The sequence below is a fragment of the Phalangium opilio genome, unplaced genomic scaffold, assembly GCF_054372755.1.
Source record: "Phalangium opilio isolate 3A_F unplaced genomic scaffold, DU_Popi_V2 ptg000042l_1, whole genome shotgun sequence".
NCBI classification, from domain to species: domain Eukaryota; kingdom Metazoa; phylum Arthropoda; class Arachnida; order Opiliones; family Phalangiidae; genus Phalangium; species Phalangium opilio.
The window spans coordinates 4,113,589-4,137,175 of record NW_028324166.1 but is presented as its reverse complement, the minus strand read 5'-3'; the positions used below and the strand labels follow the sequence as shown (position 1 = coordinate 4,137,175).

General features: G+C 36.4%; 1 protein-coding gene across 1 annotated transcript; it reads left to right on the top strand.

Annotated features, from left to right (window-relative positions):
* Positions 1 to 22,126: 22,126 nt before the first annotated feature.
* LOC149678501 (uncharacterized) lies at positions 22,127 to 23,005 on the top strand. The gene is made up of 3 exons (XM_089835877.1): positions 22,127 to 22,135; positions 22,375 to 22,678; positions 22,740 to 23,005. The coding sequence occupies exons 1-3, from the start codon at positions 22,127 to 22,129 to the stop codon at positions 23,003 to 23,005; spliced, it is 579 nt and encodes a 192-aa protein (XP_089692003.1).
* Positions 23,006 to 23,587: the final 582 nt, after the last annotated feature.

Genomic DNA, 23,587 nt, shown 5'->3' with positions numbered 1-23,587 from the left:
CGCTAGCGCGGTTACAGCGTGTACACTACGATGCTGAAATGTTTTTATTTTTACCTCTCCGAGTGACGTATGTCACGGAGAGGTTCTGTAACGATCGTGTGTGTCTGTCTGTGTGTCTGTGTGTCTGTGTGTGTGTCTGTTGTTACACCCACGTGACCGCGTTCGCAGTTTCCAAATCGGAGCAAACGTGTTCGCCATTTCCGAACTGCTTTCACAGTCACGGAAATGGCTACTCTACTTGAGTTCTCACACCACCATCTTCTGGTCTTTGTCCATCCCACACGGAGACTTGTCTGTACTTACTGGCTTCTAACACCACCATCCTCTGGTCATTGTCCACCCCACATTGACACCAGTCTGAACACACTGGCTTCTAACACCACCGTCTTCTGGTCTTTGTTTTTGCCCATCCCACATGGACACCAGTCTGTACTTACTGGCTTCTAACACCATCCGAGGGGGAAACCACTTGTGAAATCAGGTGTACAAAATTTTTGAAATCACGATTGAAGTCCATAAATTATTTTTGAAGTCTCTATAAATCGCAAAATTTGGTTGAAATCTCGGAAGTCTTAGGAAGTCCCTAGAGAATCCCTTGAAGTCACGCGAAGTCCCTTGGAAATCGCTTGAAGTCACGCGAAGTCCCTTGGAAATCGCTTGAAGTCACGCGAAGTCTCTTGGAAATCTCTCGAAGTCTCTCGAAAGTCTCTTGGAAATCTCTTGAAGTCATACGAAGTCCTCTTGAAGTCATACGAAGTCCCCTTGAAATCTCTCGAAGTTGATGAAGTCCGTTGGAAATCGCTTGAAGTCATATGAAGTTCTTGAAAAATCTCTTGAAGTCCAAGGAAATCCGTTAAAAATATCTTGAAGTCTATTGAAATTCCGTTTCAAATCTATTCAAGTCTCATGAAGTTCCTTGCATATGAATTTTTTTCTCTCATTTCGTTTCTTAAAGATTGGGTCTGCGGGGGAGAAATAGTTCATTTGAAGGGTGGAGAGATAATTAGGCACTAAAACCTTGCCGACTGAAAAACAAGGTTTCTAGGATAGATTAAAAATCACTAAACCAAGAGTTGGTTCGAGGATGAAAGGCCGAGTTTTAACAACTAAAGTAAAAGTCCAGAGTTTAAAAACAAAAAACAACAAAATTTTTTCCATTGCCTGCTAGGGTAGCCAGGTCTTTCTCAGTTTCTCATACAAGTTTTTAGAGTAAAGTCACAAAAAAGGGTTTAAAATTGTAGCCTCTCTTGACCCAGCGGAGCCTCCCAGTTGTTTCCCAAAAAATTCCTCTCTCCTGGGGTTGCGGTAAATTTCCATTCTGGAATCTCGAGGTGAGGTCCGATGAAATCTCACTCGCGTGTACGTGCGCTTATTTGTTAGCGTGGAAAAACCAACCGATTGAAACTGAGTTTGGTGTATCTAAACGTGTTTTTGGAGGCTCAGCTCGGATAAAAAGAGACTATTTACAGAATATAGTACAAAATCCAAAACAGAAAAGTTTCCACAACCTGATTATAATAATAGATAATAGTATTTTTGAAGGCGATTATTAATATTCACAAAGAATGAGAGTATTAATTCCTCATCAACAGGGTCGCTATAGGTTTGGAATGGAGCGATATTCCACCTGATTGGCACAATAGAACTATTTCAGTGGGGGAAAAATTTCGTCTGCTACGAAAATTGGGCCTGCCTTTGAGTGTGTAGGGCGGATATTTTGTGAGGGTTTTCTCTATGGGCAAATAGCATTGGTGACGTAGCCATTACCCCCTCTGAAATAGCTCTATACATACACCAGTGATAAGCTTACTTTGCGAAATTTTGAGGTTCTTTCGCACTTCACTTCTAATGTTTGCGGTCAAGCTACACAGCTTATGTTAGTCAAAAAATACGATAGTATTGTTTAAGGTTTGCGGGGTTTTTTTTTGGAAAATCGTAGCTGGAAATTTCCTCTTCTACAACTATTATTTTCAAGAGTTGGTCCGTTTTGGAGTAACGCCTCCTCTACAGAGGGCACTCAATTTTCGGCCGTTTTTGGAGGTGCAATGCAATCTTACCCTCGTGCCAGACACTTTCCCCCAGTATTTTTTGCCTTTTTGGACTTATTGTCGGCGGCTAATCATTCCGTTTTCAAAGAATATTCGTAAACGATATATTTTTGTTTGTGACCAAGTTTTATAAGTAAATATATAAAGAAGGATTAGTTAATTGAAAAATATAACAAATCGTCACTATCGAGTGACGTATCTAGTCTGGAGAAATGGCGCTCGCGCTCAGAATCATAAGATCATGGATAAAGATTGCGCGCGAGGAAATTTGTTTTCATGTTGTTGAAAACAAATTTCATCTCGCGCATTCTACTATAAATCACGTGTCAAGTCACGTAAAAAATCGCGGCGTGATGACGATTTCTTATTTTCAACAAGTTCAGCAAGACCAAATACTTAATATAATCACCTATTGGCTTAATAAACTATTATTTAACTAAATTGGGAACCTTAATTTCGAAACGTGTAAGAAAATAATAAAAAGTCAGAGAATACGACATAAAAGCTGCCTATTTAAAAACTGCGCCATCTAGTTCTCTGAACCATGAATCCGAGTATGAATCAGACGATAATCACTTTCAAAAACAAAGCCCACGCGCTCACGAACGTGATCGAGTTAGCTATGCCATATAAAATCTTCTTTCCGTAAATGGCGGCCGATCACGTGATCATATTTTTCCCGCGTATAACGCCGCAGAATTCTTTAGAGTGAGACATAAGCGGCGATCAAATGGACCAATACTATTCGGGCTTGTATCTGCGCCATATAATTCGGCATCGATACTTGCTTTTGGTTGCTCTGCATCTTAGTACTTAATAAATAGCAAAGTACATAGATACTTTTCAATTATTGCAATTTAATGAAGTCTTGGGAAAAAATATAAATCGGCTCTAGTCTATAAATTCTATTGAAGTCACTAACTTATGTTGAAGTCACTAGAAGTCTTCACATATTATATTGAAGTCACTTGAAGTCTTTAAATTATGTTGAAGTCACTTGAAATCTTTACAAACTAAATTGAAGTCACATTGAAGTCTATAAATTATGTTGAAGTCATATTGAAGTCTATAAATTATATTGAAGTCACTTGAAGTCTTTAAAAATTATATTGAAGTCACTTGAAGTCTTTAAAAATTGTATTGAAGTCACTTGAAGTCTTTATAAATTATATTGAAGTCACTTGAAGTCTTTTTAAATTTTAATGAAGTCATTTGAAATCAAATACAGTTAGTGAAGTCTTTGAAGTCAAATGAAGTCTATGATAGTTCAATTGAAGTCATTTGAAATCTGAAATCAGGTGTACAAAATTTTCTTTGTGGTTTCCCCCTCGACACCATCATCTTCTGGTCATTGTCCATCCCACATGGACACCAGTCTGTACACACTGGCTTCTAACACCACCATCTTCTGGTCTTTGTTTTTGTCCATCCCACATGGATACCAGTCTGTACACCTGGCTTCTACACCACCTTCTTCTGGTCTTTGTTTTTGTCCATCCCACATGGACACCAGTCTGCACACCTGGCTTCTACTCCATCGTCAACGTTTGGTTTAAGACTTTCGCGGCGATCAGCTAGGGTTACGAGAAACGTCTAGCCTCCCTAGGGTGGGTTGTCCACGATAGGTTTTCGCAATTGCGGTTGTTCTTGCTTTTAACTGTAGTTCGACACCCTTATATACTACCTATTTGAGTAAAGCGAAGCAACCGGCGTATGCTTCATTTCAAACGCCAATATTAGTCAAGTCTCTCAAGAATGTTTAATTGTTCTTTTTTAAAACGATGTAACGTTCAATAAGGCGAATAACTAACGAAGAAAATATTAAATATTAATTATATTTATTTTAATATTTAAGATAATCTTGTTTCTCAATTCAAAATTAATACGGAAAGAGTTAAAAAGCAGTCTATGTTTTTGTCTGTGTGTGTCCGTCCGTTGTTACATTAGTGCACTGCGTTAGAAGTTCGTTTTGTTTTGATGTGTAAAGGAATCCTACAAAACCATAATATTCCCTTTATCCTTAATATAAAGTGAATATGTGTAAATACTTTTCGTAATTATGATGCATTTAGTACTTTTGTAGCTTTAAAGCTCTACTTCATTTTGATATTCCAAAGATTTTTTTTAATATTATTATTTAAAATGGATGTTTATATATTACTTAAGCTATACTACATCTGTTTATAGCATAATCCTTTCTAAAGTGAATACAAGCACAACGCTACTATGGTGGTCAAATGAACTTTTATTTGTCAATAGGCCTAGTGAACCAAAAAGTAAACGCTTGGGTTTGGATTTCGTTTCTGAAATGCAGAGACATTAACGGTTCAGAGTGAGCCGAAAGTTAAATACACTTTAGGCTTAGATATTATAATCATGGTGGAAATCTGGGCCGCGTTCAGCAGAGCCCAGCGCTGTTAGCAGTGTCTGACATAACGGGATTTTGTTATTGAATATTGACGTCACGGTACTTAGCGCTTAGCTAGCGCGGTCTTCAAAGAAAATAGTCGGCTCTTTGGATAACGTGACGTAAATCGCGTATTTCTCAGCTTGGCGAAAAAACCATGGAGGAATTAATACAAATAGCTCTATGGGACTACAGCTATTTAATTGGCGTCAAACCAGTTGATCACGCGAGAATTTTAAGAGATATGTTAGTTTCTAAATTTAATTAAAAAAGTTGTTATCTATCTCTATAAATATGTTATCATACAATTTTTGTTAAGCCTTGGTACATTGCACGCTTTATTGCGCTAGCGTCATTTATAAAACGCCGATGACCGGAGAAAAGCTATGACGACAGAGCTCACCGGTAAAATTTCCATATTCCGCTGTCTTTTTTGGTGAGCTCTGCTGAACGCAGCCCAGACCAAGTGAAAGCTCTGATCGTAATCGGATAATAGCTTCGTGTTTTCATGCTTTTTATGGTACGCATTTACTTTCAGTGTGTGTAGCCACAAATAAGCTTTGGTGTTATGTAACGTTAACAGTCATGTTGACAAACTAAGAAAATCGTTGAGATGAAACGAGAGGATAGTGTTTACATGGTTGAGGAGTAGAAAATTGGGCCTTTACAAACACGTAAAGGTAATATCCCTCCAAAGTTTTATCTCTTCATTTCCCGTTTTTCCCCCATCGGATGATTTTAATGTGTACAAGTATATCATTATTGGATGTAAAATGTCGTCTGATTTACAGTATATTTGCTATGCTTTGTATACTGCTTTAATATTTCATAAATTTTAACTTAAGAAACATTTCCATATCTGGGTAAATAAGTTTGTAAGTAGTCGTCTTGACTCGGAGAGGTAATATTTTGGTTTTCCCAACTTGTCTAATATAAAATTCCATCTTAAATTTAAAGGATGAAAATCAATTAACCAATTTTTATTTCAAGCATTTTAGTGCAAAGGAAAGTTATTGGACCCTTGGAATTAATAACGAGTTATTTCAAAAGAAGGTATGCGAAACTATGCCTTGTCACTAAACAAGTATGTTATAAATCAAAGTTTGTGTTCTTTGGGTCAGACTAAGTGAAAAGCATCAAAGAACATAGGGTGGAAGGTATTATGTTTCGGAGGTACGGACTACGGGCCCTAAAACAAGGAAATTGACACACATGTTAAGTAAGACATAATTGCCTGCCCAACTTGTTTAGACAATTTCAATAGCTTCCAATGCTAAGAACGTTAATGAGCCTTGTACCTAGCAGAAGTGTATTTTCAAAGCTGATATAGCAAAAGTAGTTACCAATTAACGTACACTTCTGCTCATTAACATTCTTAGATTGTAGACCATCGAAATTGTCTAAACTAGATGGCTAGGCTGATATGGACCAATCTCCTTGTTTTTGAGCTCAATGTTTGGGGGCCTGTACCGTAATTTCGAAATTAAATGTTTTAACCAATTAAAAGACAATTTAGTAAATGAACGATTTAATTTTATGGATTTACATAATTATGTTCAAGCTTACTTCATTAAACACTATGAGATTTAACAATAGGTATTCATACGCCTCAAAATTTAATATTTTCTTGAACCAGCGCACGTCACCCATCACAAGTTACATATCGAATACTACAAAAATCTAAAGCTTCTTCGAACAATTAACGCAAGTCCCGCATTTATTTATCAAACACACGTTGCAGCTTTGAGCACACGTTTTGCAACCCTCTTCCGTGCATATTCTGCATTGAAACGTTGTACAGATTTTGCAAGTTGTTTGAAAACATACTTCGCAGTCGTCTGGAATTCTTTTCGGTGGAGGTAGTGAAGCTAACGCTATATTCTGACAAATTTGGCAATTGCGCTCCACGCACCTTTTACAGGGAACTCGTCCATTCTCCATTGTCGTGAAATTCCACGTAGATTTTCCTTGAAAAAAAACCATTAAAATCACCGTAATAATTCTAGGTTCACAAGCTAAAATATTTTAAAACAAAAGTTGGTTAAAAAAACGGAAAGAAACTTTATAATGGCGGGCGAACCTAGATGCTTTAATGGCCATTCGCTTTCTTTATGAAAAACAAAAGCATTTTTTCGGTTAAACAAATGAAATTTCTTTTTCATTCCAAAGCCTTTATGCAAACGCCGTAATGCTTGCCCGAACAATGAAGGAAAATATAAGTAATTGCTGCAAGAGCGGCGGCGAAATTTTAGACTGTGCTTACTGAGTCGCTTTCCAGGGAAGACTGAGGCCTTATCTGTCTGATACGTAGGCATTAGCCTTCCTATACATCTGTACGGCTTTAGGCATTAGTTATTTAAGAATTAGGTACGCGCGTAAGAAGAACTTGGCAAGGATTTGCGTTTACACCTATATACGGTATACTGTATACTTGACAATAAAAAAGAGGCTACTCCCTTTTGTTCCCTATTTACTCCCCAGGAAAGCAAAAATTCCCTGGTTTATGGAAATGACCCTTCATGGCCGGAATGAAGAATCAATCAAAAAATGCCTACATTTTCCCTCTTTAATAATATACGTCAGGTGACTGAGTACCTCCAGGGATAGATTTAATTTGAGAAGTAGGAATGGAGAACAGAGTAATGTGGTGGGCGCGCGTCAAAGTCCCGGACCCCCTTCCACGGGACGCAGGGGGTATGAAAGAAGAGGCGTGTCATAGCGGCAGAGGTAAAAAGGAATTACGTATTTTTCGCCATCCCCGACAGCAACGTCATCAAAACGTAGTTTAAATGAGTCAATAAGATAATTTAAACTTTTCGTTACGTGTTGGAGGGAGGGGCTTTATAGTGGGCTGTGAGTCAGACTGAAGTAAATACTAACCATTCTCCATTCCTACTTCTAAAATTAAATCTATCCCTGGTACCTCGAAGAAAATTTCGCGAGATACTGTTTCCCACCTTAGAAAGGACATTTTACAGAGTGTTTCTGATACGAATGCCATAATTTAAAGGGTGTGTCTTTGGATAAATTTGGTGCAAATTGTCAAAGAACTTGGGATCTACAATAGTTATTTACGTAGATATTGACTTCAAACATTGTCCTGTAAAACAAGTACATAGTCACACATGTGGTGTAAGATATATCAGCCCTCAATATACTTTAATATAAGAGTAGTATTGAACTTTATCAAAAGTAAATAAGGGGAAGTACATATCAAAGGAGGTTTCGCGAGGCGCCTTCCCAGAATCGCGTTTTTGGCGGGAACACGCGTATGAATACACTTCCCCCAAACTATTTTCTCTTCGTCTGTCAAGGTATGAACGCTTTTAGTTAGCTTTAGGGCCGTGTAGTGGCGCGTGTATGAAAATTTCTCTGGGTTACTTGCCTCTATCTGATTGGATGATTATTCAAATTTTCGCCCATGTGGTTCGGGCTAGCAGACGCCACTAAGCCCATGGCGGATGGCGCAGTAGTCCTTGATTATTTTTAAGACTAATTAAATGCTAATTATTTTGTAATAAGAGGTCATTTATTTCATTTTCAAATATTTTTCCTTTTAGGTTCAGGAAAAGGCCGTTATTTTAAGGTATAATGCTATGTTTTCATACATGACTAGTATTTGAGAAAATGACTACGCAATGATTCCAATAAACTGTATGTATTCCTGTTTCGATGTATACGTGGCCTTTCCCTTTTGTAATTGATTTGTACGAGAAAATGGATTATTAGGCCTGTAGTTTCCGTATAAAACTTTAGTTTGCGTGTCAAAATAAAGAAACGAAATTGTCCCGTATCAAACAGTATTTATATGACAGTGCCTATGAGTCATAAAAGGCTATATAGTTTGGTAAACAAAGACATGCACTCGTGTTTGGTCGCACGTAATCGACACTACTTTCCTTCATGTGAGATTTTACATTGTGTATTCATACACTGAAGCTTTCCCAAAGTGCGCTCGAACTTTAGTTTAGTTCAGCCTTATTTTCGATCACGGTTCTGTTTGTAATGCGCAAGTGCCACTAAAATTGTATGACCAAGAGCATATTGAAATGGAGTATATTCAAGGAGGACGAATAATATAATAAAGCCTGGTTATTAATACATTAATTTTTGATTAACAATAGTCAATAAATTTGTTGCACACTCGAGTTTTTACTTTTAAACCAATCAGGAGCGACGTTTTATCAAACTTTCACCCGGTCACAGAACGCCCTTTCTTTGACTGTACAATGTCAAGGCTTACTTGAAAGGCTAGTTTTAATTTTAATCCAATATGTCGAGAAAATAATTATTGATGAATCCAAAATGATTATATTTAAAACTTTATTGACACGCTAGAGCACCACTATTGAGAGAAAGCAGAACAAACCACAGGGAAATTGGTTTGAAGAAAGGTGTGAGGAAACTCGACTTCTTAAAAGGGATGGAAAAACTGGACACGGGGTAAAATGTGATTCAAGTATTTCAAGGTCATTGTAAATTTCACAACACGGTTTAAAGCTAGCCGAGTCGAAGGGACGTAAAAGGCATTTTTATTTTTCTGGTGCATCAAGGCCCCTCTCGAAATTTCAAAGCACTGTTAAAGGAACTGTAAAGAATGAATCCGTGGGTGGGTAAAATTATTGTAAAAATCTTAGCACGTGGCAATGTTACCTAGTTCACATTTAAAATGGTGATCTTCAGTTAAGGTTTAATCTAATAATTCAATGTGTTTGTTTTGAAACAAAATTCAAGTGAATCAAAACCCAAAATCAATACGCAAATTTCAGTTTTGAAACTCAAAGGTTATGTTATAAATCATAGAAAAGTGGTTTTCTTTTTCATGGAACAAAGCTGGTAGTAATTTTGGAACAGAACGTTTGTACAATCAAAATTCTTGCTCAGTATTAGCTCAAAATCCCCTCTTTTGAAAAAAGGGTACGTTTTGAAAGTTCAATCAGAAGTTAAGGACAGTGTACTTAAGGTTATTTCAACTTGAAAATGTTCTTTGACATTTTTCCTCGGGGGACACCGTTTTCAAGCACTTTTAGGTGTTTTGCGAAAGACCCCTTAAATTTAACTAGCATTATCTTTAAGTTTCTTAAATTTGTTGAAGACTCATCCGTAAAACACTAATTACAACTTGAAAACGGTGACCAGACCTGCAAAATGTCATATAGAACATTTTCGACTCAAAATCGAATTGCCCAAAGAACACCACCATAATTTCTGATAACCTTTTCAGAAATACATTAAATGCATATATTTTTAAGGATTAAATACTTACAGTGTTTCTATTTTGCTCCAATAAAACGTGTAAGCGAGTTGAAGTTTCAGTCAGAGAGGGAAATTTCACTACATAATGGCTTGTGCCGACGGTAAACCTAATTTGAGGCGAAACTATAAGAATAACTGAATAACAGCTTGAGCGTGAGCGCTCGCCGGGTTAGGGAGATAAAAATCAATAAAACTTGCAATATTAATTGCGTATGATATAAACGGACTAGATACGCCCATAACATTTACGAAATTCGTAGGTAGCGACCCCAGAAAAAAATAATTATAAAAATGTAGTAGTTAAGCCAAGTGTAACGGAATTGCTATTTTTAGCTCAAGGAACGGTTGGTTGGTACTAGATAGAGGTAACCTCCGAACTTGATGTTTTTAGCCACATCGTATGATGGATATCTACAATGGGGTTATAAGTTTGTCTCGCGATGAAAGTTGTCGTGGTAGTGGTAGTGGTGTCGGTAGCTTTGTCACTTGGAATGTGGTTGGATTTGCTCGTATTGTGAGATTCATGATTAGTTTTGACGCACTAATTGTGGTAATTACTCATATTCATTTTTGAGATTAAAGTTTATTATAGCATTTTCATTTTATTTACAGAAAATAGATTAAGATCGACTGAGAAGAAGTGGAAGAAAAGGTGGTTTAAAAGCCTTAGTCGACCAAGTTCTCTACCAGATGGGAGCTCCAACTCCGAGGAGACCAACAGAGGGAGCCTTGACAACAACTGGAACCTTTTGAATGGCAACAGCGGAGGCGGGTACGTTGCCACCAGCGGCAGAAGGGGCGACTTTAACGCCAGCGGAGTTGATGTTAGCTCCAGCGGAAGCAGCGCCTTTCACGGCACCGGTCGAAGCTACGAGGGTGGCGGATGGACCGTTAAGAACGGTTTGAACTCCAACAACGGTGGCGGCGGTCTTTGGTCCAACCTCATCAATTCCTATAACATACAGCCAAAAAAATATTAATATTTTGAAATAGGAAATCTTAGATTTTAAAGCCAAAAACGCAACTGACCAACATTAACGCCAGGAACGGCAGCAGCGACGGTTCCACCAGGGTTGGAAGCGATGGAACCGGAAGCTCCGACAGCTCCGAGAGGTCCAACAACACCAGCGTGTCCAACACCAAGACCGAGAGCAGAGACTCCACCATATCCGAGTGGTCCAACTCCAGCTAGTCCCAATGGTCCAACACCGGCAAGTCCGTATGGGCCTACACCAGCGAGTCCGTATGGTCCTACTCCGGCGAGTCCGAGTGGACCTACTCCGGCAAGACCGAGTCCAAGGGGTCCGACAACTCCGGCATTAGCCACGCCAAAAACGGCCAAAGCGATGATAACGGCTACCTGTAATTCAAGAAGATTGGTTAGCTCTGACCTCTCGTATTTATGGGTTGATCTAATGTTACAAACGCCTTTAACCGTCATCGCTTATAGCATTAAAGTATGTAGTGCTATGTAGATAGCTATGATCCATGATTTATATACCGAGAAACATGCCCATTGGAACACACAACCATTAGAAGTTATAATAGGACTGCCACTTGATTAAACCCGAGATACTTAATGCAGAAAGTTAAGGGGATTCAGGCTTCAGATAGAATTGTCTATAAGCATCTCTTTTATCTAACTGCCATATCATAAAATATTAATTTCTATTCACAAAATAATTAAATTCTTAGTAGTTATCTTTAACCAATATTTTAGCTCTAGTCAAACTGGTAAAAATTTTAAATGATTTTGTACATTTTAAATTTCACAACTTTTAAATTTTTCAGCTAAACTTTCAAGTACTTAGCAGCTCAGAAAAGCAATTTTATTATACTTCAAAGTTGAAGCTTAAAGGTTCTAAACGTTCAACCACTTCACTTGTTTAAACTAAATCATAATGAGAAGTTCAACTCTAAAAGCTTCAGTATTAACTTTCAAATACTCGCAAACTATTCCAATATTTCAAATATAATTAAAATTTTAGTACCTTGTGCATGTTGGCTAGGAGTATTCCAAATCTCTTCAAGTCTTGAGTGATCGCTGTGAGTTGAATGGAAGTTATGATCCTCAATGGTGTTTGTTTGCGTATTTATACTGTCTCTAATTAGCCACGCCACGCCCTGTCATCCTTCGATCGCTTACACGTGTCTTTTACTTGATTTCCTACTGAATGATTTACATTCCTCGATTCCAAGTTATGCAAGGACGTTTGGGTGTCAATAAAAATAAACAAAAATACCCTTTATTGATTTCTTTTCTTGTGTGGTTGCCTCGTAAACTGGAACATATACAACGAGAAATCCCTTTTAATGCGCTGAATCTAAAAGTATGTCACAAACTGAAATTCAAAATTTCTGAATGAATTTTGGTCCCCATAGCGCAGTATTTTGAAGTTACAAGACATCGTTTGTCTTATTATAAATATTTGACACACTTTTTCATGTGATTTATTTTTTATTTCAGAGAATCGTAATTTGAAGATTTTCTACATTTTTATTTGACCTATAGCCTATTCGACATAAATGTTTCCAAAAAATGTGATAGCCAATCAGACCAAAGTCATGTTTCTTCTCTATCTTTGCTGAAACTTGAAAGCCATTTTTGGCCACTCAAATTTGGTAAGCATGTACAAATGTGATGATACTCCAAGAATACACAATAAAAACAGCAGGCTAATATATTTGAATTTATTAATAATTTACAGAAGTTCTCTGCTCTTAATTTCGTTATTTTTATTCAGGGAAAACATACCAGTGTTAGAATGCACATGAAACCATAAGTTCGTGTGATGTGATTCGTGGGTTTGTTAGTGGTTACTGAGAGCCTGTCATGAAGTTATATGATTCATAGGTTTGTTAGTGGTTACTAAAAGCCTGTCATGAAGTTATATGATTCATAGGTTTGTTAGTGGTTACTGGGAGCCTGTCATGAAGTTGCATAGGACATAGATTCTCGTAAAGCGACGCCTGGTGAGGCGCTGCCAAAGGCTTAGTACAGACTAAATAGGAAGATGGACTGAAGAATTAACCAAGTGTAATCAATTTTTGCGTCGTTCTCGAACTAGCTCTCAGTAAGTCTCTATAGCATTACGAAGTTATAGGAAGTGTCATAATTATGGAACATATGCTATAAAATTTTGATGTATTTTTTTTTATTAATTAGGAAGGTTTCTTTTAAACAAACCTAGAACCTTAGAGAACCCATCCCTCTGTTTGAACCAAGTAAGTAAACGTAATAAATAAGGTAGTATAAAATTGTAATGAACTTTAGAAAGTTTGGTTAAACAATTTCAGAAAGCTGCAACTCCCTCTTTTGGAAGAAATCGGAACATACAGGGTAGTTGGCGAGTCTAAGTCAAGAGAGTGAATGCTCCTGGTTCAGAAAGAGATGAAAGAAAATTCCAAGTTGACCGTACTTCTTATTGTTTTACTCGTGATTTGATACAACGATATATTAGTAATATAAATATGTGTCAATTAAAAGTAGTAAAGTAAGAAAGACATTTCATATTCATTTTTGAGATTAAAGTTTATTATAGCATTTTCAATTTATTTACAGAAAATAGATTAAGATCGAGTGAGAAGAAGTTGAAGAAATGGTGGTTTAAAAGCTTTAGTCCAAGTTCTCTACCAGATGGGAGCTCCAACACCGAGGAGACCAACAGAGGGAGCTTGAACAACAACTGGAACCTTTTGAATAGCGACAGCGGAAGCGGGTACGTTGCCACCAGCGGCAGAAGGGGCGACTTTAACGCCAGCGGAGTTGATGTTAGCTCCAGCGGAAGCAGCGCCTTTCACGGCACCGGTCGAAGCGACGAGGGTGGCGGATGGACCGTTAAGAACGGTTTGAACTCCAACAACGGTGGCGGCGGTCTTTGGTCCAACTTCATCAATTCCTAACATACAGCCAAACAATATTAGTATTTCGAAATAGGAAAGATTAGATTGTAAAGCCAAAAACACAACTGACCAACATTAACACCAGGAACGGCAGCAGCGACGGTTCCACCTGGGTTGGAAGCGATGGAACCGGAAGCTCCGACAGCTCCGAGAGGTCCAACAACACCAGCGTGTCCAACACCAAGACCGAGAGCAGAGACTCCACCATATCCGAGTGGTCCAACTCCAGCTAGTCCCAATGGTCCAACACCGGCAAGTCCGTATGGGCCTACACCAGCGAGTCCGTATGGTCCTACTCCGGCGAGTCCGAGTGGACCTACTCCGGCAAGACCGAGTCCAAGGGGTCCGACAACTCCGGCATTAGCCACGCCAAAAACGGCCAAAGCGATGATAACGGCTACCTGGAAATGAAACAGTTGATTTAACCTCGTAAGACAGAGAGTAAGGTTAGCTTTCTAACGTAATTGTGGGTTAATGTAACCTTAAATGTTCTAAACTAAATCATACTGAGAAGTTCTACTCTAAAAGCGACTGTATTAAGTTTAAAATACTCGCAAACTATTCCAATGATTCTAAATTCCACTTTTAAATATAGTTAAAATGTTAGTACCTTTTGCATGTTGAGCTAGGAGTATTCCAAATCTCTTCTTGAGTGATCGCTGTGAGTTGAATGGAAGTTCTGATCTTCAATGGTGTTTGTTTGCGTATTTATACTGTCTCTAATTAGCCAGGCCACGCCCTGTCATCCTTCGTTTACACGTGCTGTTCACTTGATTTCCTACAGAATGATTTACATTCCTCGATTCCGAGTTATGCAAGGACGTTTGGGTGTCAATAAAAATAAACAAAAATACCCTTTATTGATTCCTTATTCGTTGCTTGCCTCGTAAACTAGAACATACTACGTGAAAACACTTTTAATATCACTAACAACATAACCACAATACGTATGACTCTTGTTGCAATGCTAAATTTTGAAACATGAGGACAGAGATGAGATGGAGTAGAATTGTTTGTGGGCCATGTGCGGCAAATTAGGCTTTTAAACAGAAGCTATAGTTCTTACGAATTAGGTTCTATTTTTAAGAAACAAAGGGCATTGTTGACGTTTAAGAACCTTACGACATTACCAATACGCCAATGAGGATGCTGTGGTGGCTTCGTTGTCGTTGCCAAAGATAAGGGTACAGTGGCAAGTTTATAAGTAACTAGAATTTTGTTCCATCTCACCTCGTTCCTCTAAGGCAAAATTTCTAAATTAAGGTTTGCTCCTAGAAGGGTTTTACTTGAAAACGGAGTGGTCAAGTTAAATTCAAATTACTCCATGTTGTCTATTTTTTTACTGCCTCACTACAGGTTTTGACAAATGTGATGTTGGTCGATGGTAATCTTGTTTCAGTCGGAAACACACCTTCATTAACGTATTTTTATTTATTGTCATTCTTATTGTAGTTATGTTATTTATGGTAATGTTAATTAGAAGAAATACCGCATATCCGAATTTCTTGAAAGATAGCAAAACGAAGAAGGAAAATTACTTAACCACACAGAAATCTTTTCGTAATCGAGAAAGGCGATTTCTTGGTTCCAGGTACGTGGTCACTATTTAAAATTAATTGAATAACAATTACTTGTCTTTGGTAAAACTTCTCATCAAAGCTTAGATATAATTTTTAATATTATTTGATATTGCGAGTTTTTAAAGGTTATGTCATTGATCATTTTCGACTCAAAATCGGCCAAAGAACATCCTCCATAATTTAAGCCAGAATTATCAGAATTACTCTATATTTGGGAAAGTTTGTTTTGCATGTTTTGAGTTTTTATCTAGAATTAGTTACCGAATCTGACGAGACTACATGGTTTTATCAGTTAACACTAGGGTAATTAAGGATTTAGACCTGGTTGGGTTGATTTATTGTAATGGTTTTGAAGGCAGTGAATCTCTAGCCATTACGTCCTTTATGAACGAAATATTCAAGACCCATAACATTGCATCTTTATGCTTAACCCCTAATATACATGTAAAATATATCGTTTTATTGAATTTGTTAGTTGTAAAAAAATGTTAGTTTCTTAAAAAATATTATCACTCTGATAATTTGTAAGTGTGGGCCCAAAGATTAAGAAAGGAAACTCATACCGGTTTGAATGCCCCTTAAAACACCCGAGCAACGCCAGGTAGCTTAATAATAGTAAGTTTTGTTAATGATTTTGATATTATCAGGAGTTCATGGTTAAAAAGCCCGTAACAACAAAGTTTCGCCGTAAAGCTCAGCGGATTCATACACCACTTAACTCCCAAAGAAATAGTTACCCCATTTTTTAGCGCCCACGCGCATTAACTTACACACTTCCGGTTTAGCACTATTTTTATCTTGTGATTTTGATAGCGAAAATGGCTCACGTCTGCTTCTGTCGAAACGGTGTAAATTAAGCCTTTGGCTAAGAAGTTGGCTTTTAGTCGGGGTTTCTAGTTTTCTACAAAACATTTAAACGATTGTCAGTGATGTTTTGTTGTGATATGTATGAGCGAGAATTCCGTCGTTAAATTAAAACGGTTTGGACAAATTTATTCGCAGTATCTTTAATATAAGAAATGCAACGTGTTTCTACGTCCACCATATCGCCATTTTTCTTTTCGACGGAGATCCCAGCCAACGGAAGTTTTGGAACGAAAACCAAGGAGCATAGATACCATTACGATATACTGTAAGGTTGTATGTCCATAAACAGGCTAATCCTTTCTATGCACAACGACAGAATCTTGTTGTTCGCGATTTTTACCATTAGCTCTATGGCCAGTTTCATACTTCCCCCTCGAAGGGGGGTTATTATGAACTCCTGATATTATTTTGAAATCGATTAACCCTAATTTTTGTTAGTATTATCAAACCAATTAATCGTGTTGTTTTGGTATTATTTTTAAATCGATTAATCGTGGTGATTTAGTATTATTTTTATAAAGCGTGATTTTTGGTGTGATTTTGAAACTGATTAATCTATTTTTTTGGTATTTACCAAAATATCACGATTAATTGGTTTGATAATAATAACAAAAATCGTGATTGTTTTTGGTATTATTTTTAAACCGATTAATCGTGATTGTTTTTGGTATTATTTTTAAATCGATTAATCGTGATTGTTTTTGGTATTATTTTTAAACCGATTAATCGTGATTTTTTTGGTATTATTTTTAAACCGATTAATCCTCATTTTTGGTTTGATTTTGAAACCGATTAATCGTGAATTTTCTAGTATTGTTTTGAAACCGATTAATCATGATTTTTTTAGTATGATTTTGAAACCGATTACTCTATATTTTTGGTATGATTTTGAAACCGATTAATCTATATTTTCTGGTATTATTTTGAATCCGATTAATCTTTATTTTCTGGTATTTTTTGAATCCGATGAATCGTAAATTTTTCTTATATTTCAATCTCACTTTAAATGCCAGTCAAGTGGCGAATTGTTAAACTGGTTTCTCGCAAAAAATGTGTAACGATGATAAAAACAATTTCACGTAATGTGTTAGGTAGACATTTACCCTTTTCATCAGGCGTGACAAATTGCCCTTTACTAAAATAAAATTAAAAAACTTGCTCCAAAGTATTGGGTGATGATCGTGGAATTTTGGTTATAAAATCATTTTGAACTCCACCTTTAGCCTTTTTAAATTACGATACATTAAATAATAAATTGTCGTAGTAGAAAGTAATTTGCAGGGCGTGAAATATTTGGGGATCTGTAAGAGACTTTCACCAACTTATACAACCGTAATAAAATGTCCTTTAAAAGACTTCAACTATTGTTGGTTTCTAATAACGTAATAATGGTGCTGGTTCAAATGGTTAATTTCGATTTAATGGTATAATACATGCGTTTGTGAAGCAATGATATATGGCGGCCCATAGCTCTGAAGTTTACCTAGTGGTTATATTGAAGATTTTGATTTTTCTGTTTTCGACTAAGACAAGATTTCATTTGGAAATACTAGTTCAGATATAATTAACAAATCAAAATAATCTTTAATATTGTTTTGCCATTTTTAATGTGATAGAGTGTAGACCCAAAGGCACCAGATATGATTTCAAATAGTCCTATAACATTACAGATATGATTTTCAGGTAGTCCTATAACATTACAGATATGATTTCAGATAGTCCTATAACATTACAGATATGATTTTCAGGTAGTCCTATAACATTACAGATATGATTTCAGATAGTCCTATAAAATTACAGATATGATTTCCGATAGACCTATAACATTACAGATATGATTTTCAGATAGCCCTATAACATTACAGATATGATTTTCAGATAGACCTATAACATTACAGATAAAAGTTCAGATGGTACTATAATATTACAGATATGATTTCAGTTAGTACTATAATATTACAGATATGATTTCAGATAGCCCTATAACATTACAGATATGATTTTCAGATAGACCTATAACATTACAGATAAAAGTTCAGATGGTACAATAATATTACAGATATGATTTCAGTTAGTACTATAATATTACAGATATGATTTCTGATAGTACTATAATATTACAGATATGATTTCAGATTGTCCTATAACATTACAGATATAATTTTCAGATAGACCATTGCTTTACAGATATGATTTACAGATATACTTATAACATTACAGATATGAATTTCAGATAGTCTTTAACATTACAGATATGATTTCAGATAGACCTATAACATTACAGATATGATTTCAGATAGACCTATAACATTACAGATATGATTTCCGATAGACCTATAACATTACAGATATGATTTTCAGATAGTCCTATAACATTACAGATATGATTTTCAGATGGTACTATAATATTACAGATATGATTTCAGTTAGTACTATAATATTACAGATATGATTTCAGATAGTACTATAATATTACAGATATGATTTCAGATAGTACTATAATATTACAGATATGATTTCAGATAGTACTATAATATTACAGATATGATTTCAGATTGTCCTAAAACATTACAGATATGATTTCAGATTGTCCTAAAACAATACAGATATGATTTTCAGATAGACCATTGCTTTACAGATATGATTTACAGATATACTTATAACATTGCAGATATGAATTTCAGATAGTCTTTAACATTACAGATATGATTTCAGATAGTCTTTAACATTACAGATATGATTTCAGATATTCCTATAACATTACAGAGATGATTTCAGATAGTCATGATTTTAGATAGTCCTATAAAATTAGAGATATGATTTCAAATAGTCCTAAATCAAATTTGAAAAACTATGAAAACTGTGATGATTTTACAAATAAAATTGACAACAGTTTCCCTTTTAAAACTCTATTAAACGAAATAATTATCGAAACATGAATAAATTAGATTTTCACCGTTAATTGCATCGTTATTTACCCTAGGGCAGATTCGGTTAAGGAAAACGAAATTATTAATTATTATTGTCCATTGCTAACTGGTTTAAACTAGTTTGGGACCCTGATAGTCTTTTAACTTTGAAAAATGAATGAATGCTGTTTGCGATATAGTACACTATCTTAAGGAAAATTAAGAAACCAAAAATTTTTTAGAGGCTCCAGCCATTTTGCAATTAACAAAAATTATTTATGAATACATATTATTTTACAACTATCACCTGAGGAAAAAACCTTGAAAAATTTATGTTTTTCCTTTTTGTTTTTTTCAAGAAATGTCGTTATTTGCTATTTATCATTGGCACTATTGAAAAGCTACTGGTATTTGGCTACGAGGGGATACAAACTTCTTAATGGCTTTTATAATAACGGTATTTTAAATGCTCATTTCTAACTTCCTGTTTCAGTATTGCCTTAATCAAAATATGTTGTCGTACGCGCCATCTGTATGTGCACAATGAAATTGAGTTTTTTTTTGTATTTTATTGAACATTCATATTTTTCATAAAGGACGTTAAAAGATTTATTAAGTTCTCATACAGTTATTATAAAAAAATCTAATGCTTGTTTGGTTTAATTTTCTCACTGTAAATAGGCCATTTTAAAATGGGGGACATAGTGTCGTCTGCTTGATTTAGAGTTAACACGGAACATGTGAACTGCAAAGACATTAGGTAGAACTTCAACATTACGAGTCCACCAAAGTCCTTTTGATTGAAATCGTATAAAGATGTGATATCTAGTTTACTAGGGAGAAGGTATAAATTCACGCCCCATTTCCAGCTTTATCTCCAGTCCAAACGTTACGTTGGTCCGGAGTTAATCCCCGCCTCTAAATTACAACCAGCAGCATCTCAGTGGTTCTTGAAAACGCACGTCAGTGCGACGCGAATGACGAAAACTACTGACGACTGAGGAGAGGCGAAATAGCGCGGCCTCCTTCTACGTCCCCCCTTGTATTTTGAAAGGGGGACTGGGACTATGGCGCGCGAATACTTAGGCATCTTATACCTTCTCCCTAGTAAATTAGATATCCCTTCTTGATCGTATCTAATTTCTTTGTTGTCCTCATACCCATAATTCTTCCGTCTTAAGACAAGGCGGTCAAACAGCGGGTTTTATTTTAACCCTTACTTTTGAAAAAGTAGGGGTTCTATTTATCTATTTAAAGAATTCTGACGTTTGATTGTTTTTATAAAACTAAAAGTTTAATCTTCACACTGTTAAATTTGAATAATGTACGGCTCGCAATGGATGTCCAACATACCAATTCTCCTCAACGTTTAAGGAAACAATATGGTGGTTTCCTTTTTTTTTTTCAACCAACGTTATGTTAGAGCACGTTAAGTCGTAATGAGCCATTTTCACAAACTACAGTAAATAGCTTTTATATCTTCGCATTTGAGCTGGGACTGTTCGGTTTGTTGGACACTAGACGATCTTCCTCAAGGAACACAGTGTGTACAGCGGTTGGCTAGAAAAGGAGAGAGGGTCAAACAGTCCCTTTAATCTGACAAGGCCTACTTAATTGCCCGTGCGGTAATTTATGGAGGGCACCCGAGCCCTTAAAAGCTGTATTCCATTTGCGAATATACAGGGTGTTTCTGATACGTCTGCCATTAGTTAAAGGGAACGTTCTTTGGGAGATTTTGAGTCTAAAATGTTCTATGAAATTTTGCCGTCAAGTTAAGATTTGAGTATTTTTCGGATTTTTTTAATTTTTACGAAATTTAATTAAGAAACTCATTTAGACAATGATTGCTAATTTTATTAAGGGTCATACCTAAAACACATCAATCATAATTCTAGAACAGTGACCGAGAAGTCATAATGTCATAGAACATTGTTGACTCAAAATCGCTTAAAGAACATCCCCCTGTTTAGCTACACTTTAACCCCAAAGCTAAATCTCACCGCCAAATAATTGTGATAAATACCATGGTGGTTTTTTCTCATTAAACTTTATTTTACAATGCACAAAAACAGTAACTAACATTGTCTTAAGGTTCTTAAAGAAATTTCAGGGATCATCCGTAAAACACCCCAAAAACAACTTGAAAACGGTGACCCTTGTGGCAAAATGTCATAGAACCTTTTCGAGTCTCTAAGTCGAACAAAGTTTATGGGTCTAAAAAAAGATGTTCTTAACAGGCTTAATGGCTTTGCCCAATCTTAAGAAACTCAACCAACCAAACGTCTTCTAGTCTACTTTCCTCTAGTGTTACAAATATAAACTATGCAGTGTTGCAAATCAAATTCAGAAATTTAAGAATTGCAACTGTGGTTAGAGAACGAACACACGACTTCATCAAATACGTGTAATATTACAGATCTATTCCACAATGTATGCTGACAAATTACGTAAGGTAACTTCGCCACAAGTTACGCGAGTGATTACCCTCTCGAAAAACAACAAAATGACGAGTGAAAAAAAAACCCAGAATCTCTCAACGATAACGCCTTGAGAGAGTGAAACTCGTTATAACGGTGTATTATACAGTTATGCGAAACTAATAATCAAGAGTTTGCCAAATTGCTTGGGGGTTTTATTTATTATTTCTTCAAATCTAGTAGTAATTACTAAACAACATGGTGTTAGATAGGGTAGGGCTTTCAGATCTCTTTTAAGAGATTTTGCATATTAATAATTTTTGGGTGTAACTGGATCAAAACCAAGAGAATAATTTTCTGGCAAGGTCATGCGCGTAAAGACAACAAATTCCGAGTTTTTTCTCCAAGGGAGTCGTTTACTTCTAAATACTAACAGGATAGGCCAAAATAATTGTTTTTATTGAGAGAAAATTGAACGGTTTACAAGAATTCCAAGGTTTGTTAGGTGTGGTCATTTCAGCTTGAATATTGTGTATATAAAGGGGAATTTGCGATTGTTAGAGTCACAATAACTTTCTACTTCAACTCTTCACTTGTTCGAGGATTATAATCGGAGCTAACATGTACAAGGTAAATTAAATGTTTTAAAGACTTGTGACTAGCTTGTGTGTGTTTGTACAAATATCCCAGTTCATTTACATTAGAAATAATGTATTTGAAGGTAGTGAGTAAAATCGACATGGCCCAAGTAAGTACTTGCGATATACTTGGCAATACTACCATGTCCAGATCTACAAGAAACCAACCACCTTCTAGATAAAAATCTCAATTGATATTCTTATATCAATGAAGAGATACGATTTAGCCTCACTTCCTAAAATACCTTATTCATTTCCAATTGGTGGAATTTTCAACATTTGTAAATCTTGAATTAGGACCTAGAGTCGATGAATTCACTTATTATAAAAAAATTTTTCTTTGAAACAGGTCACCCTTCTCGTTGTTTTGGCCGTTTTTGGAGCCGCTAGCGCCGGAGTTGTTGGACCATACGGTTTGGGTTTGGGACTCGCCGGAGTTGGCCCATACGGACTCGGTCTTGGCGGTATCGGTGCTCCAGGATATCTCGGACACGCTGGAGTTTTAGGATTGGGACACGCTGGTGTTTTGGGACACGCTGGAGCTTACGGATACGCCGGAGCTTTGGGACATCTTGGCCACATCGGTGCCTCCGGTGCCATTGCTTCCAACCCAGGTGGTACCATCGCCGCTGCCGTCCCAGGAATCAACATTGGTAATTAAATATTTTAAACAGTAATTAGGATTGTATTTAACATCATTATCTGTTTTAACAGGAGCTAACACTGTTGGCCCACGTACCGCTGCCACCGTTGTAGGAGTTAAATCCGTCATCGATGGACCATCCGCCACCCTCATCGCTTCTACTGGTGCCGTTAAGGGAGCCGCCGCTGCCGGAGCCAACCTTGGACATTACGGAGCCCAAGTTGCCCCACACGCCGCTGGTGGTAACATCCCAGCTTCCGCCGTTGCCATCCAAAAGGTCCCAATCGCTCATGCCGCTCTCGCTCATCATGGTGCCCTCGCTCACCCCATCTGGTAGTGTTCTAAAACACTAGAAACTTTCTCGCGCTCAATTTCTCTTCAGTCTACACAAACTGGTGTCTTGAAGCCTTTTTCAATTCTTTTTGACTTTACTACTACTTGACACTCATTCTTAAATTTTCATCTTCAAGAATCTCTCCTATACTTTTCAAGTCAATGAAGCCTTCCTTTTTTATTTTGTACATAGTGTATAAATAAAAAAATTACTTTCAATGGCCAATGGTCTCATTTTGTTTCAATCCCAAAACTTCTATAAAAGCATAAGCATAAGTAACTTGTTTATATCAAGTTACATAGTCTTTGAGCACTGCTGCTCGTTACCCCCAATCTCAAAACTGAGCACCATTAATTTATTTCAATTTGATATTGAACAGAATTAAACTGAACCCAAATGGAAAAGATTAGGCCTAACTAATCTCAGATTTTGAACAAAAGAATATGGAGGTCACCTTTTTTGCGGTCAATTTTTTAAATTAATGCATTTCAAAATAGTAGATCTTCTTTTCAGAAGGGTAAAAGAATAGGTATATTGTCAACTTTTTTAAAGAATAAGTTTTTTTCATTGCAATGGAAGGTGCAT